We start from the raw sequence: 19128 nt of genomic DNA on the forward strand, positions 1-19128 counted from the left end.
CTCCTGTATTTACCAAGAGTTGCTTCCCATGGACAACTCATGTACACTGGGTTCTGATAATTCCATGTGGATTCCTAACATGCCTCTATGGATGTCTCCACTTTAGGACCTACTTTTCATTCAATTTATTTATTTAAGTGTTTATGTTTCTCAACTCATGGTTCCCACTTCACAAAGGCAGTGTGAAATGAGAACACACACTCCCTCATAGCAGAGGCTCCTGGTTTTGCTTTTTCATGTGTACCATTATTTCCATTTGTAGTCCCAAGTGAGCAGCAGAGAAGTAGGTAGCTTTCCAAGCCCAGTCTAGTTAGAATTTTTCTTGTCCCTATTTCAGAACCTGGATAGTGCTTTGTAGCTACAGAGGCAAGGCCTGGAGCTTATCTCCATCAGCATTAAAAACTCTAACCCCTCACCTGGAAGGCTTATATTCTCTTCTGATATTCCCATCTGGGCTCACCACCAGAATGGTTTACACAAGAGTAAAACCACTCTTTTGTGACGCTTGGGGATTTCTTTCAAGTTCTGCTGTGCGTTAAACTTCTATGTGTGTGGGATGCATGTTGGAGGTGTAGGGGGAGGTAATGGGCAGGAGGAGATTTTCCTGCATCAGCTCAGTCTACTACATTTTCTAGAAGTCTGCTAAATTTTTTTTAAAGTTTTCATTGAAATTTAACAATGTAGATATAGAAAACCATACTGACGGACCTTTAAAGTTTTGTTTCCAACTAATCTCATAGTTCATTATATGGACAAATGATTTTCATTATATTGACAATTCAGAGTTCATCAACATTATTATACTATTTCCATCATCAATGGTGTTGCCATTCCACCTGCTGTCTTTTCAGGAAACAGCTACAGTTAGAGATCAGGATATATGGCTATGGATTGCCTCAACACTCAACCTTGAAATATCTAGAGATAGTATATCTCTAGATGTGAATCCAAGGTCATGGTTGATTTTGCCCTTAGAGTTCCATTCCAGGTAACTGTATAAAATCTATCAACCAAACCACCAATCAACCAACAAAAATACTGACTATTAGATATACTGAATATTATTTTCCCTACATGTGGAAAATCTATCTGAAGAATTTTTCATGGTGAACACATCCTGCCTTTTCGCTCTTTTCTAGCCAAGACTAAGGAGGTAACCAATAGCAGTGGCCCACCTATAAGGAGCACTGTTGCTCAGCACAGGGAGGAGTAAGAAAACATGGGTGTTTTTTCTTTCTTTTTTTGTAAAGAGTTTGAGACTGTTGTAAGGATATGCTGTGAACATCTTTTTTTTTTTTTAGTTATTTTTATTTTTGCTACTTAGTTATTATCTGTGCCTTACTTTTCTCTAATTTATGTGCAGTTACAGGATGATGGTATAAAAATACAAATAAAATGTAAGAGTGAGTTGTTAAATTAATTTTTCTGAAATAAAGGAATAAACATTTCTACTAAAAAGTTGTATGATTTGTTATTTGCAAAAAAGCCAAAACTCCTGCTTCAAGGCCTCTGACCTCTAACCCTTCTACTGAAGGTAAGAGAAACATCTAATTTTAGTGCCTCCTTACTACTTAGTAGAGTTCTAATAAGTTTATAAGTTAATTATGTAAAATACAGGAAACTATGTACATTTCTTTGTTTAACAGATTTCATAACATGTTTATAATTCTAGACTAGTAGTAACAGTTTTCTTTTTCCTATTGGCAAAAACAAAACTCTAAAGGTTTAAAGGTGTGAACAAGTACATCTAGGAATATTTAAGCAATTAACTCACTAACAAAATTTGGCTGATGAAAACTATAAACTGAGTATTTTTAAAAGAATCTCTTTTGAGTGTTCATTTAAAATACTAATTGTATTTCTTTTACATATTTCTTTTTTTTTTTATTATTATACTTTAGGGTTTTAGGGTACATGTGCACAATGTGCAGGTTTGTTACATATGTATCCATGTGCCATGTTGATTTCCTGCACCCATTAACTCGTCATTTAGCATTAGGTGTATCTCCTAATGCTGTCCCTCCCCCGTCCCCCCACCCCACAACAGTCCCCGGAGCGTGATGTTCCCCTTCCTGTGTCCATGAGTTCTCATTGTTCAATTCCCACCTATGAGTGAGAACATGCGGTGTTTGGTTTTTTGTCCTTGCGATAGTTTACTGAGAATGATGTTTTCCAGTTTCATCCATGTCCCTACAAAGGACACGAACTCATCATTTTTTATGGCTGCATAGTATTCCATGGTGTATATGTGCCACATTTTCTTAATCCAGTCTATCCTTGTTGGACACTTGGGTTGGTTCCAACTCTTTGCTATTGTGAATAGTGCCGCAATAAACATACGTGTGCATGTGTCTTTATAGCAGCATGATTTATAGTCCTTTGGGTATATACCCAGTAATGGGATGGCTGGGTCAAATGGTATTTCTAGTTCTAGATCCCTGAGGAATCGCCACACTGACTTCCACAATGGTTGAACTAGTTTACAGTCCCACCAACAGTGTAAAAGTGTTCCTATTTCTCCACATCCTCTCCAGCACCTGTTGTTTCCTGATTTTTTAATGATGGCCATTCTAACTGGTGTGAGATGGTATCTCACTGTGGTTTTGATTTGCATTTCTCTGATGGCCAGTGATGAGGAGCATTTCTTCATGTGTTTTTTGGCTGCATAAATGTCTTCTTTTGAGAAGTGTCTGTTCATGTCCTCTGCCCACTTTTTGATGGGGTTGTTTGTTTTTTTCTTGTAAATTTGTTTGAGTTCATTGTAGATTCTGGATATTAGCCCTTTGTCAGATGAGTAGGCTCAGAAATGATGCCGCATAGCTACAACTATCTGATCTTTGACAAACCTGACAAAAACAAGAAATGGGGAAAGGATTCCCTATTTAATAAATGGTGCTGGGAAATCTGGCTAGCCATATGTAGAAAGCTGCAACTGGATCCCTTCCTTACACCTTATACAAAAATTAATTCAAGATGGATTAAAGACTTATATGTTAGACCTAAAACCATTAAAATCCTACAAGAAAACCTAGGCAATACCATTCAGGACATAGGCGTGGGCAAGGACTTCATGTCTAAAACACCAAAAGCAATGGCAACAAAAGCCAAAATCGACAAATGGGATCTCATTAAACTAAAGAGCTTCTGCACAGCAAAAGAAACTATCATCAGAGTGAACAGGCAACCTACACAATGGGAGAAAATTTTTGCAACCTACATATTTCTTTGTAATTAGTATATTTAAAATGTGGTCTGGATGTTTACTCAACTAACATATAATTTACTTCTTTGGAGCAGTTCTCTAATGAAACAATTATTGCATTATACTTTATAGCTCCTATGAGACACAATACTTTATTACAGATTTCATTGCCTTTATCAGTACTACGAGTAGACAAGATAAGAGCATATTATTTTATAGGAATTTAAAACACAAAAGAGATTAAAGCCATATCAGATAACATTTACAGATTTTATACATCTGGATATAAATGTTAGTTCATAAATCTGGAGAATATTTATTTTATACTAATATTTCATTTATGTATCTACTACAAACCAAAAACATTAAGGTTTCTAGCCTCCCAAGCCAGTTACATGCCAATGATTACCACATTTTATCCTTATTTTGCTTAATTTCACTGAACCCTGGAAAAGGCCTCTAAGAATAAAAAAAAAAGTTCCACGAAAGAATTTAACATGATAGTAATTCCTTTTTTTTTTTTTTTTTTTTGAGGCAGAGTCTCGCTCTGTTGTCCAGGCTGGAGTGCAGTGGTTTGATCTCAGCTCACTGCAATCTCTATCTCCCAGGTTCAAGTGATTCTCCTGCCTCAGGCTCCTGAGCAGCTGGGATTACAGGCATGTGCCACCACTCTCAGCTAATTTTTGTATTTTTGTAGAGATGGGGTTTCACCATGTTGGCCAGGGTGGTCTCAAACTCCTGACCTCAAGTGATCTGCCTGCCTCAGCCTCCCAAAGTGCTGCAATTATAGTCGTGATGCACTGTGCCTGGCCTAATGTGATAGTAATTTATTTTGACTTTACAGTTTTCTTTCATTTAAAAGCTTGGGAGTTTGGAAATACAGTGCAATTAAACAATATGCAGTGGGAGAAATTGCCTTGGCAGTATTTGTGAACAGCTGCCTAAAACTAAAGATCCAAACTCCTATACCTTATTAGAGAAATCTGAGTCTCCAAAAGTCTAGGCCCGAGTGCTTTCTACTCTGTGTGAAACACACAATTGCAATGCTTTGCATCCACTATCACCAGTATATGCTGCAAAGTAATGTAGTTATGAAGGCCAGTTTAAAAGAACTGCTATAAGTGCAAGCACTCTGAAAACTTAAACATAAGCCTCATTTTGAAATATTATATATTCATATGGTAAAATGAGTGATATACCTGCCCCAGGCTGCCTCATTTGTAGATGCTTTATTAACTGGAACACAGGAGGAGTCAATGACAGTTGATTTGTTCATCTTGTAGCAGAAACCGCAGTCTGGATCCAACATACATTCATTACAGTAACTGAAAAATGAAAAGAGTTACCGTCATGTTGGCAGAGACAACTGGTGCTCACCATATACTGGATTCCATGTGCTTCTCTGCATTTTCCACTCTCTTGTGCAGTAAGCTTGGGGCCTTGGGACTTGTTTTGGCCAAGGAAAGTGACATGCGCTGAGCCAGGTGAGAGCTGGCTGGTCTCTTCGATTTCTCCCTCTTTTGGCCACAGCAACTTTGGAAGTCACTTTGAGCTGAAGGAGGCTTGGATCTGAGAGACTGAATGTAGAAGAGTCCCTGTCAATCTGCAGCAAATAAACTTTTGCTTTCCTAAACCACTGAGATTTGTTACCAAACTGTAGACTGGCTCATTGTGATCCAGCCCTGACTGGTTCCAAGTTGCACCAAATCATTCATTTCTCTCAATTGTCTACCTCATACACCATCTATTTTAAAAAATGAAAATAGTTTTTTTCGAATACATATCCTGAAAAAGAAAATTCAAACAACGAAAAACATTATGTCTAAAGAAAACAGTTAAATAAAAATACTACTACTCAAATATGGCCACTGTTAACATCTTGGTGAAATCTGCTTTCAGCAAAGATATACTGAGTATCAATGATGAATTATTCTTAATTTAAAAGAAGTAGGTATAGAAACAAAGGCTAACCATCCCCTAATCACATCTGCTAATTGGATCACAAAGTCATAATCAGTTAGTCATTGCTCATTTGACAGCAGTATTCTAACTGCAGAAAAAATTTAAAGAAGCAAAAACCTTTAGAGGGCAGGGTTTGCCAACTAAAGCCTACATCATGCTTATAGAATGAGTTTTCTCCCTGTCACACAGTCATTTGCCAGACAATTCTGGAGCACTTTACAGATGGCAAGCACATGCAAGGTATCAGAGATACTAAAGATGAATAAGCCCAAATCCCTGCTCCTTGGTAGATAAAAGGCAAGAATGAGAAACAGATGAACAATGACAATGTAATGGAAACTGGGTATAAGCCACCTGGAACAGGGGCCGATTCATTTTAACGATGAGAGCTGGGAACCGTTTTAAATGTGACATTGAAACCAAATCATAAAATAAATTTACCAGGCAAAGAGGTAGAGCAAAGGGCATTTCAGAGAACTGCTTATGTTGTCATTAAAGATCAGTCAGCACAGACTTATTAAATATTTACTGTGTACAAGTCATGATACTATGGGTTGTGAAAGGAGAAATAGGTAATCTGAAAAAGATCCAAAAGACATACGAGTTGTCTGAAAAGGATATGAAAGAATATTTCTTAATGTTCAAAATCAAAATACTTTTTTGATTCATTTAATTAAATGTGAAAGCACTGGTGATAGGGTTTTTATGTTGGTCCCTTCCAAATCTCATCTTGAATTGTAATCCCCAAAGTTGGAGGTAGGGCCTGGTGGGAGGTATTGAATTGTGGGGGGAAGATCCCTCATGAATGCTTTAGTGCCATCCCCTTGGTGATGAGTGAATTCTCACTCAGTTCACATGAGATCTGGTTGTTAAAAAGAGTCTGGAATCTCCCTCTTCTCTCTCTTGCTCCCACTTTCACTATGTGAGGTGGCTGTTCCCCCTTAGCCTTCTATTATAAGCTTCCTGATGCCCTCACCAGAAGCAGATGTCAGCATGCTTCCTGTGCAGCCTGGAGAACGATGAGCCAATTAAACCTCTTTTCTTTATAAATTACCCAGTGTCAGGTATTCCTTTATAACAACAAAAACAGACTAACACAACTGGCATGGTTTAAAAATTAGATTTGTTATCATTTCAGCCTTCTCCCTCCTGTAAACTCTTCCTGAGGTAGACAGTCACCCCTATGTTTGAATGAGACTTCAGCCCTAGACAAAAAGCAAAAGAGAGGCCATTCAAATGTACTGAGAGGTGATTGAGCAATGTAAATATAAAATTTTCCACACCTGTGATAAGCACACTAAACTAGACAACTGAAGGCTTTAGAAGTAAGTACACTGAGTGTCTGGCTTTGAGAACCAGACTAGGCTAATTTGGAAAGGGAGATAATTTCTACTAGTATTTTGTTTCATATTCTATCCATATGAGGTTAAATTTAACAACACTAATTGTTCCAATGGCCTTAAATGATACTCATTTGGGAAAGGTCAACTCACTCATTTGCAGAGAAATTGTTCTCAATTTTATTTCTCTGAAAATATGTAGTCCCTATAAAAGTCCAAAAAGCATAATGATAAAGGCTAATAATTACTGAGAACTTATTGTGTGTGCATTTCAGACATATGAGATGTCATCCATAACAAATAACTTCCTCCATCATTCATCCAAATGTGACCCCAACTTCCCACTTTTCCTGCTTGCTTATTAAGTGATCTTCCTGTGACCTACTATGTGCCACACACTATGCTAGGTGCTGGGACATGTGAGTGAACAAAACACAGTCACTGCCCTCGTGAAGCTGATTTGGGTATTAGACCTCCTGATGACCACCAGTTAACTGACCCCTCTACTTGCTCTCTATCACCAGTTTTCTCCTTTCTTTAGCTTACTGACCACTTCCTATCATTTCAATATCCTAAATTTCCCTTCTCCTCTATCATTCCATTATACCCATCTGGCAAAATCCTAGCCCTATATGAACGCAAACATTTGCCTTATCTGTGACTTCACCCACACAGCCAAATGTAGCTGAAGGAGTCACACTATAGAGCAGATGAGTAGCTCTTCTGTAATTCATGATCACCAGCCTCAAATGGATTCTCAAAAATCCTGATCTAGATGGGTTTAGTCAATATACACATCTTAAAGTTTCTTAGCCCCCTGATTTCTAAGTCTTTACTTCTGCTTACATTTATCCACATCCTGGAAATTATTATCATCTATGACCTGGCATCAGCAAACTACAACTGTTGAGAACAATCTGGCGTACCACTTACTCTGTAAAAAAGGTTTACGGAAACACAGCCATGTCCATTTGTTTACTTATTGTTTATGACTGCCTTCATGCTTTCAGGACGGAGCTGAGAAGTTGTAACAAAAATGATATGGCCTGCAAAGCTGAAAATATTTCCTATCTGGCCCTTTTTATAGTAAAAGTTTGCTGATCCCTAATCTAGAATACCTATATAGATCCCCTGTGCAGATATGTCAACCCTTTTTTTAAATTCCCTAACTTCCTTACTCCAAGAACAACTGCTCTGCTACCTCAAAGAGACCTTCAACATTCATTCCCCACTGATCTCTCACCCACTCCATGGCTCTGCTTCCCTCTCTATGGAACCTTCATGTGAATCCCTCTAACCACTCTCACCAGATCCTCAATGTCTTCATATTTAGGTTCCTCTATTACAGCCACCCCGCAGAACTTCATGTTTGGCTCTTTCTGAACACTTTTCAACCTCTAGACTATTCTGTACTGGCAGAGAAATAACACAACCAGGCATATTGATACAAATACACATTCAAAGTTTTCAACCTTGGCTGGATACTCACTGTTGCCAGGAAACTTTTCCTGTCCCCAGTAATAGACAGATTTCCCAAACATCCACAATTCTCTTCAAATCCCAATCCTTATTCCTCCACAAATTTCTTAGAAGATGGCCTTGTCTTTATTGGGGCTCAGAACATGCTACTCCATAACATGGCACCTTGGAGCTCACATCCTAATCTTTTCCACACTTCTGCCTCTGAAGGATGGTCATAAAAAAAAAAAAAAATCTCTGACCCACATCCTCTGAAAGTAGGTCGTAAGACCCTCAGTCTATAGGGTTCCTTCTCTATACCCAGAGGCCAAGAAGAATCTCAACAAACAGGCCTCGCTGAGTTCTTCCCAGGTTATTACTATGAGATCATACCCTTTTGTTCTCCACTCTTATTTCCAACAACTGTTCATAAAAATATCCAGTTTTCCCTGGGTGCAATCTTCATGCCTGAAGGCTGTGTCACATAAAACTTTGGTTAAATACATTTGTTATGCTTTTCTCTTGTTAATCTCTCTTTTGTTACAGTAATGCCCATTATGACTCTTGAGATAGGTCAAAAAAAGATATTATTTTTTCTCCTTTACATCTTCTCACCAAAAAACTGAAGGGACTAGGCATGAATTTTCTCACATTTAAACTCAGAAACAAAGATTTCTACATCCATATCTATCCTCACCTCTTTTCCTCCAGGCTCTGAAAACAAATGTTCAAAGTCATGAACCAAACTTTTAATTTCATTTCTCTGGCCATAACCAGGACCAATACCAAGTCTCACTAGTTATTTTCTTCCCTTTATCCTTTCAAACCTCTCCCAAAACATACTCCATAGTGTATGTGCAGGCGTAAAGCCTTTCTTTTATTAAAAAAGCATGAGAAACTATTCCTTCTGCTACTCCATACTGCCCCTCCATACCATTTCGTTCAGGGAAAGGAGGTCAAGTATCAAAAAGTGTTCAATTTCCTTCCCATTCCAAGGAGCGGGGCTCGGTGTGGGAACTGTATTTGTGCTAATCTGGACTAAGCCCTTATCTGCCTCCGTCTTCTGGAGGAAAGACAAGATTTCCTACCACTCTTTCATCCTTGACCTGGAATTTTTTTTTCATCATATAGACTATTTTATGGCAAAATTCTTCCAAATATTACAAGATTCCCAACTTCAACTTGACATTTAGAAGGTGGCACAAAACTTTAAATATCCTGGGGAATCTGCTAATTGACCTTTTACAGAGAGCATGTATTATAACGACAGCTTTAACAACGGCATTTTTAAAAAGGAACAACTTCTAGAAATGGTTATTATATTTTTGACTCAAGATTTGCTCTATAAGCCTTTCTTGAACGTGGCCTGATGAATTTAGGTAAGGTTTTCTAAATATAAAAACTGAGAATTTAAATACATTGGCACAAAGTCAATGCTCATAAGAATATTCTAAGCATAGACTGAAATCTTCTCTTTTTGTCTGTTTTGGTGAAAAGCAGATATCAGGCCTATTTATCCCCTTTCACAGTGTGACCTGGACTAAGTTCTAAATTCTAGACTTCAAAGTTTTCTATCTCAAGAGCACACATTCTCTAACAATCCACCCAGTTCTAAGATTGTACATGAAATAAAAAGACAGAAATACCTATGATCTAACCCTAAATTCACACAAACCTTAACAGTGTAAAAACCTATTAGAATGCTGCAACTTCTCACAAACATTTACATACTAATTTCAAGGGCAGAAATTATAGGTATGTTCTACATTAGGAAACTTTACATTTATAAGAGAAATGAATATGAAGATATTTACATAAGGACTATGCTTTATAAAAGGAATTGCGGAATGAATTAAATAAAATGGAGTTCTCCTTATTGATATACAGTTTAAATTTCAGGCTAATCCACATTCAGTAAAGCTGATGGAGATGGCCCTCATCGTAACATACAATGCTCTTTACTGACTGGTAAGCAAAATAGATTCTGAGCACCCACGGTATAAGGCCATGCTTACCAACTCTGTATCTGGAGAACAGCATGCAGCCCCCTGCAGGGTGGATCCCCAATATATATTTATTGAATTAACCAATGCACAACAGCTCTAGAAATCAAGGCATTCTTGTAGGTTCATATGCTAGTTTGTACTTGGTTTATGGAAAATAATTTTAGGGGGTAGATGAATTGAGTTAAATATATTAGTCATTTTCAGAATGAAATAAAAAGGAAGCAAAAGCAATTGTCAAAGGGTATTTTAAGCTGAGCGTGGTTTTTAAATTGCCAAGTGGTGAAAGCCACAAATATTTGATTAACACCCAAAATGGAATTGGTTAGTAATTTTGACAACTCACTTTCAGATAGCAACAACAGCAGCAACGGCCAGTTTCGTTGAGGCCCACACAGAAAAGCCAGAGAAAGAAAGAGCTCTCTTTGAAATCACAGCCTGCAAAATCTCATAGTAAAAGGACATTACAATATTTAGAGAGTTTGTAGTAAATAAGTGTGCCTGGAATTCAGACTATTTTTCTCAATTGTAGACACCTTTCCCTTGGGGAAATTAGACAATAGCCAATGATGCTCCTCTACTGTGGGATGTGAGTGCTGGGGGAACTGAATGCAGATATATTAGAAACTCAAATAGAGGAAATTACAGAGTCCAGGCAAGTACAGTTAGAACCAAATGGTTCTTTTCTTACTAGTTGCAGAGAAGAAATATTCAACTTTTCAATCTCTAGCCTTTCTTTTCAGAAAGGGAGAAAATCTCTGACTTTTCAGAAAGGGGAAAAATAGGTATTCATGTATTTAGAACAAAACTGGCTCTAAAACCTAAAAATGCTTCCAATTAAAGTAAAAAAGAGCAGGACAAAAGGCTGCTTAGTGTCTAAGGAAGAGAAAGGATGGCCTATTTTCATTCAATCAATCGTTTATATGTTTCACGTGGCACCCAGGGTCTTAGCCAAATGTGCTCTCTGCTCAGAAAATCTTTTAAAAATTGATTTGAGTTAATTTAGAACATTTTTAGTTTCTACTCTGTGAAGTTGGGTGTGAACTCAGCCCTCTGCAAAACGGTCCATTTGTTTTTAAGTATGTCTCATTAAACTCAATGAGATGGAGCACTAAGAACAGTGTTTGATCTTAAAATGCCTGTCTCTAGAATGCCCTAAATTTCAGAAAATCAATGGTGGCAAACACAGATGTAGGAATGATCCATGGCCACAGGTCCAATTTCATTTTCTGCAGGTAATTGTGTTCACTCACTCCTTCTTTATGCATGAATCGACACCCTATTTTGTGCAATAATGTCACTCTCTTTCCCCTAAGAGCTATTCCCAAACTTCCAAACTCTACTATCCCCTTCCTCACTGCTCGCACCAGCTTCAGCAGGTGACTTGGAATCTGGTTTACCAGAGAACACTGCCACTATTAGTGGGGACAGGGACTCCATGCCTTGCTTGGAGCCTCGTGAAGGACAGATTCCTGTATCAGAACTGAAAACAACTCTGGAACACCTGCCTTCTTTCCCTGCCAGAGCATACATGTCGGTTGATTTCCTCTCCCTGTTTAACCATGTAAGTAGGAAACTCACGAGAATAAAAAAAAAATCTTAGACACCTGAGTAAATAGTTGGAAATGAGTTTAAAAGGCTAGGGGCATACTGGTACTAATTTCATGAAGCAAATTATCCTCTCCACTCCATTAAAGCTGCTCTCCCAGAGACTGCTGGTGGTTGTCTCATGGGTAACTCGGAGCACTTTTCCAACATACTATTATCATTTTGTGATAAGATTTTCTAAAAATTTTCCCTCTTTCCTACAATGTTCTCATCCCTTGTGCTGCTTGACACTATTCCCTTTATGTTTCTCCCACCTCTCAGATGGCGGCATCTTCATCTTTTCTTTCTCCTTTGCTTCTGTTCTGGGCCATCTACTTTCATTACTTTGCTGGGAAATATCAACTTTACATGACCATTGCTATAACCAATACACTGAGCCTCCATGACCTCTTTCTTTACTTCGTTTCTCTTCCCTAAATGCCAGGACTACACTTCCAATTGCCCAATTATCTGGATGTGTCCCAAGCGTCTCAAACTCAACAACCTACAGTTCAATCTTTGGCCTTCTTGCCAAACCTACTGTTCCTTTTGTGTCTCCCAATCTAAAAACCTGAGCATGATTGCAGAACATTCATATTTAAATAGCTACCAGCTCTATCAATGCTGTCTCAAGCATGTATAGTTCCTGTACTCTCCATTCTTATCCCAGACATCTCTCATGTGGGCTCTTCCAATAGTCTTCTAAAGGGGCCTGCTTCTAGACTCTGTCCACTCCACTCTCTACACTGCCTCAAACCTAACCTGATCAGATTTCTCTGCGTTTTAAATCCTAAAGAGCTTCCCATTGCCTATAGGATGAAAACTATACTCCTTTCTATGGCATCATTTAGCCCCTGCCCATTTTGCCTGTCTCTTCTTGCCATTTCTCCACAGGTGCCGTGGGTGCTAGCCAGTCCAAAGAGACTGCAGGATTTAGAATATGACATGCTCTCATGTTTTTCCTCATATTGTTTTCTCTGGATATTACTTTCTACCTTATCTTTCCTATACTTCCTTTGCTTCAAAACTCATGTTCCTCTATGCAACTTCCTGACCCCAGCAGAATCAGAGGCATCACTATACTGTCAGAGTATCACAAAACGCTCGTATTATTACCATGCATTCCATAATTTCTTAACAGCTTCATGCTGTGTTTGCTTTCCCTTACTGCACTGTGACCTTCTCAAGACCCTGTACAGCTTTTATTCCTAGCGATTTCCATGTTGCCTGATACATAAATGCTCAATAAATACCTGTTGAGTAAGTAATGAGATGAATGAATGTCACTTATATTGATAGAAGATTTGGTAGTTCCCTCTCTCTGTAGTTCCATTAGACACCTCGTTCTCCATTTCAGTCCATGAAGATAACAAGATTGAAGCTTGAATCACACCATGAATTGTTACTTACAATTCATGGCTCTCAGACCAAATCCATACATGACCATCTGGAACTCTGTGAAACAGAGTCATATTTCTCACCTCTTCCCCTTACACGTTGAGGATAAGATTCAACTGACTCCTGAGTTAGATGCAAAAAATTTTACAGTAGTGAGGTCTACTGTTTAAAAGCAACCAGGCTCCTGCCCAGATTGAGCATTTGGCTCTGGTACTGTTAAAGGCAGCAATTTAGCCTAGTAGTCAGAATGGTTTTTCTTTGCTTTTGCGATTTAACATATATTGGTATTTTAGGCCCGAATTGCTAGCAACTGATTGTCTAATCCTTTTAATGAATTATTGCGTTGGTTCTTCCATTTCATCTGAACAAAGTGCACCAATGAACTCTCTAACGGAGAAGGAAGAAAAAGAGAGCTGTATTTGCCAAATGTGTCAACTCCAGTGGGGGTTAAGTGTTTTTCTGTTACACTAAATGAATGTTTGATCAACATAGTTAAAAACCTCGATTGTAATTCTGCATGTGTAAGATAACATGTATATAAATGTATATCTATATACATATACATATGTGTATATAGGTAAATGCGTGCATAATATATATACATACATGTACAAATAACTTTTTCAGTCTTGATACTTTTCAGAGTAAAATCAGATTTGCATACAATTTGTATATAATCAACACATACAAATATAATCTAATTAGTGTGCAACATGCTTTTTTCAGAGAAAAAAACAGTAATTAATCTTCTCTGGTGACAATATACATTATTCATTATTGAAGAGACAGAATAGAAATATTAAGAGGCATACTTAAGAGACTGAAATTCTTAGGTTTGCAAACAGACCAAGTAAGTCGACTAGCTATGAAGATTTTGGAGGGTGAATTTTATCATGAGCCTTATTATGCTAATATCACAGACAGTTTACCATGCAAAGAGGCTATACTAAATAATTACACGTTCTCATTTAATTCTTACATTGGCATCATGAGGGAGGCTTTATATTTCCCTTTTTACAGAAAAACCTCAGATTTACAGAGGTTAAACTACTTAAGCAAGGTCACATAACTGAAATGTGGCAGTTCCATCCTGGGGTTCCAACCTAAAGATGTTGACTTCCAATGTTCAGATTTTTACAGGAAGTGTGTTTAAAGGAAAGCAGGCTGAACAATATAAAGAAAATAAGCTAAAACTAAAAGTAGAAGACAAGATTAGAAATACAAAAAGTACTTTAACATATATTGTACCATCTAGTCTTTTCCAGTATCCTGGTGAAGTATGCAGGAGCATCCCTGTTTCACAGATGAGGAAAACGAAGCTTGGGAAGCTAAGAGACTTGCTCATGTCTCTAATAAGGGTTCTCTGACTTCAAATCAGATATTTTTTCTACTCAGCCTTTAGTTTGTTGAAATGTAAAGTTATGCCATTGAGAAAATTGATCAGCATAGTGACTGACATGTGACACTCTGATAGATTTGGAAACTTGTATTGTCTTGTGAAGATACAGTAGGAGGCAATGGTTACACTCCCCAGTAAAATGGAGGCAGAAAGTACTATGTGGAAAAGTGGTGATCACTCACTATAGCACATATTTTTAAAAATTTTTTACTGAGATAAAATTCATATAAAATTTACCATTTTAACAATTTTAAAGCTTGCAGCTTAGTAAATTTCAATAATTCGGATTTCTACAAGCATTACCACTATCCAATTCCAGAACATTTTCATCACTCAAGAATAAATCCTTTACTTCCCAATTCCCACTTTTCATCACCCCCTGGCAACCACGAATCTACTTTTTGTCTCTATGGATTTGCTATTCTGGACATTTTATATCAATGTAATTATACAATGTGCTCTGTTGTTTCTGGCTTCTTTCACCCAGCATGTTTTCATGGTTCAGCTATATTATAGCATTTGTCAGTAGTTCATGCTTTTTTACAGTTATACAATATTCCACTGCAGGATATATCACACTTCATGTATCTGTTTGTCAGTTGATGGGGTATTTGGGTTATTTCTATGTTTTTTCACTGTTTTATAAAAAAAATGTTGCTACGAACATTTGTGTAGAAGATTTTGAGCAGACACGTGCTTTCAATTCTCTTGGGTATATGCCCAAGGGTGGAATTGCTGGGTCATATGATAACTATATACATGATATTTATATTAGCTTTCTGAAAAACTGACAGACTCATTCATGCACACTTTTTGGTACTTGATCTTTGACCAATGATACTGGTACAGAATGAGTCAGGTGTTCCAAATCAGTGCTAGAAATTGTTAATTGATGAATTTTATAATTTTTAATGGGCATCACCAAAGGAGAAGATGTTTTCTAAGATAAGCCTATCTGTCATTAATACTTCTTACAGTAGTGATCCAGCCAACAGAATGAAAATTTTATATGGCCTTTTGCAGAAAGAATAATAGGGAATCTTGGCCCCAAATAAATCAGCAAATACACTGTGAAAGATATAAATAATGTTCACCAATATCTACTTGCCCTCCATTTCAAGGCAGATAGAGAATTATAATACAATTCCTTATATGAAGTTAGGGGTAGCCAAGTGACTAGTTGTGGCCATATAATGAGAGTATGAAATAATAGTTGTAGGCCAAAGCATTTATTGCTAGTGCTCAACTCTCCAGCTCTATGCTTCACCTCTGTGATGAATCTTGAAGCCTTGAAGTGAGAGGTGGCGTCCAGAATGATGGAGGCTCTATTACTTTGGGTATCTGAGATATAAGCAGAGTTGTTTGTTGCTTTAAACCACAAAGATTTTGTTGTTGTTGTTTTTATATTAGTAATGCCTATCCTATCCTGGCTGCTATACCAGCTCAACTTATTTCAATATCATCCTGGTTCTGAGCTATAGTATATGATTACTGGCACATGTCTTAAATTATCAGTATGCTATTTATCCCCCCAAAGCATTACAAACTGATCATTACATTGGTGACAGACTCCACACGTAGGTCATACAGCTTTACCAAAAAGGATAAATAAAAATAAGGTAAGAACACAGTTTTGCTGGGGGCTCATCATTACTGTCTGAAAACTCTTTTACATAAGCCTTACTTTCTCTCTTCATGACTATATTTGTAGAAACATTGATGTGTCCCTAAAAAGCTGTGTGACACGCATGCCTCCTTCAAATATAGTTAACTAGTTGTGTTACCTGGTAAGAGGTGCTGATTTCTATATAGTACTCCTAACACTAGCTTTTCTACTTATTGAGAACTTTTAAATATTTCAAGGCATAGGGTAGATAGACAGTCCTTTAACTTCACAGTTTAGGGTCATAGTAACAGCTATGGAGTCAAAGTTTAATGTAAGCACTGCACTGAGGTACATATTCTTTAATTAGAATTGTACTATTTTAAAATGTAATGATAAAGTTCTTATAGTGAGAGGCTCATAAATATCCTTCTATACCTAGAAACATACCCATAAATATTCCCTAATTTTTAGTATAAACTTTTCAGAGTTCGAAAATAAAAGTTCAAAAGCAACTCAGTGTTCTTTTTAGAAAAGAAAGCATTCACAACATATAAAATATAAATAATCAAGAAAGTGAGGTATCTGTGACTAAAGTGTTTTGTATTTAGTATCCATGAAGATCAAACTCATTTAAACACAACTGGATTTATACTCATACACTCAGCTTTCAATGCTACTTCAAGTGGACTGAAGGAAGCAAGTGGGGTCTCTACTCAACTCAGTCTGAGCTTTTCATGGATTTTGGAAATTATATTCTTCCCTCATTTGACAAATTAAAATAAAGAAATACCTAAAGAAAGAAAAATTTACTTAGTTTCTTAAGTAGTTAATTTTTGCTTGAAATATTATGAGGATTCTGTCTCCAACAGAATACGCTTTAGAAATACTCATTTTTAGATCAATTGAATTTAAGAGACTATGCAGTTTTTGGACTAATGGAAATTCATGAGTTTTAAAACAAAAAGAAAAAGTGACACAGTTGATAAAGTTAAAAATAATTTATAAGTTACAAATTTAGAAATGAGAATTTTATCCAACACTAATTACTTTTTACTGTTTGGGGTATCACGACTTGAAATTTGAATATCTAGTATCTGCGTTCTTTGTAATGGGCAGTCACGCTGCCTTTAATATATTTTCTTTATGTTGATAAAAAATATAGGTTAGGTTATTTTAAAGTGAGCACTCTATACTTTTTCTGCATCTGAGGAAATACTTCTTAAAATTGCCTCTCTTTTTGGGACCCATTAGTGTTATTTTGCTTCAGTAATTGATGATTCTGTATCTGTTACCCACGTATCTTCTTATGCACCAAGAAAGAACCTTGGTAACCAAATCTGTTTTACATTTTTTGTCAAACACTGTAACACTTGGCATTAGGCTTATCATATTATAAGTGTTTCAAACAGGGACAACATAATCAAAGGAAGAAATACATTTTAACTTACACTGCTTTGCTTCTCAGTTCTTGCATAGTTGGTTAGAAGGTTTTCTGATTTTCATGAAAAACTGTATGTGTGAATGTGGAGGACAAAGTGAGTTTTTATTGAAGGGTGAAAGAAACAGCCCCTGGAGCTCCAGAATGACATTTGGTTGGAAGTTGTGTTGTGTGATAGAGATGAAATGAGATAGCTTGAAGGCATCCCCCTAGATAGCATCATGTCCTCTGATGCCAGAAACTCTGTGTAATCATTTGCTCTCACAACTAGACCCTACTGCACTGACAAAATTTCATAAAATTAAATCAAGGTGAATGAAACCAATAGGAATTAGAGAAGTGGTGTTGGGGTGGGTCAAAATACTAATGTTAGCACACAGTGGTTCTTCTCTTCAAGGAAAATTCAGGGTCACATGGATAATTCATCTCCCTAACTAAAGGAGGAGGCTTAGAAGAGAACAGCTTTCAAAATGGACTTCATTTTCTCATATGATTGTACAGATAAACTCCAACTGGCCTAATGGGTATTACTTTGTAAGTGCTCATCTGTATTTGCTTCTTGTCTTAAATGATTTTTCTCATGTTCATCTACCTGTGTAACAGAGGCCTTAAAAACAATTGCCCAAACAAACAAAACAAAATAAAATCAACAATTCAACTTAGAATATTCAACTATGCTCACATTCAAAACCATATAGATAAGATCATTGTTCTGCTCTAGAAAAACCAAGGTGGTGAATACTTTAAAGTATATCAACATAGGTATTTTATAGGCATTATTCACCTTTGACCATAAGGAATTACTGTCCACTCCCAAAGGGTACATTACACCCTCCCTTGGACAATAGGAGCATCACACTTTAATTGGTAAATTTCAGAATGAAGAGGGTAGTGGTTAAGGGCTAAATTCTAGAGAAAGATCTTTCTCAGTTAAAGCATGGTTCTGCTGTCTGCTAAGCCACATGATCTTCTAAAATTCACTCAACTTCTTCATTTTTATTTTTAGACAGCATCTCACTCTGTCACCCAGGGTGGGTGCAGTGGTGCAATCTCAGGTTACTTCAACTTCTGCCTTCCAGGCTCAAGTGCTCCTCCTGCCTCAGCCTCCTGAGTAGCTGAGTCTACAGGCACATACCAACATACCTGGCTAATTTTTTGTATTTTTTGTAGAGATGGGATTTTGCCACGTTGCCAGGCTGCTCTTGAACTCCTAGGCTCAAGAGATCCACTGGCCTCAGCCTCCTAAAATGCTGGGATTATAGGCATGAGCCACAATGCCCAGCCTCACTTAATTTCTTTAAGCCTCAGTGTCACTGGTAAAATGGGGAAAATAATAGCATCTATCTCGGTCTTTTTGAAGGATAAAAGAGAATCCATGCAAAGCCCTTAGTAAAGTGATCCACACAATGGTAACTATATAACAAATGGCAGGTGCTGTGACCATTCTTTTTGAAAAGATAAGGAAATCACTCATTTGTTCAGATCACTCATTTTGAACAAACACAACAAAAGGCAGCTGTTTCACTGGTTTCAAAGGCCAAGGAAGCAGGACAAATGAAAGAGATATTAAGGATTCCTTTTACTTTGCAAAGCTAGAGTTAAATATTTAAGACAACCACATTTCTTGTCACCTGCACAGTTGACTTTAGACTTCTAACGAGCACAGAGAGAACTAAACCATGAAAGTAGGTGAATCCCTATTTGGTCCATTGATTCGTACTTCCTGCTGTCAAGC

At 37.2% G+C, this 19128-nt stretch overlaps 1 protein-coding gene across 1 annotated transcript in view; it reads right to left on the reverse strand.

The window, feature by feature from the left end:
• Positions 1 to 19128, reverse strand: part of SLC2A13 (solute carrier family 2 member 13) — a 367374-nt gene that overhangs the window by 79429 nt on the left and 268817 nt on the right. Inside the window, exon 7 of the mRNA XM_055250265.2 lies at positions 4402 to 4527. Within this exon, the coding sequence (XP_055106240.1) occupies positions 4402 to 4527 (126 nt within the window). The remainder of the gene's footprint in view (positions 1 to 4401; positions 4528 to 19128) is intronic.

The sequence above is a fragment of the Symphalangus syndactylus genome, chromosome 17 (genome assembly GCF_028878055.3).
Source record: "Symphalangus syndactylus isolate Jambi chromosome 17, NHGRI_mSymSyn1-v2.1_pri, whole genome shotgun sequence".
In the NCBI taxonomy this organism is placed as follows: domain Eukaryota; kingdom Metazoa; phylum Chordata; class Mammalia; order Primates; family Hylobatidae; genus Symphalangus; species Symphalangus syndactylus.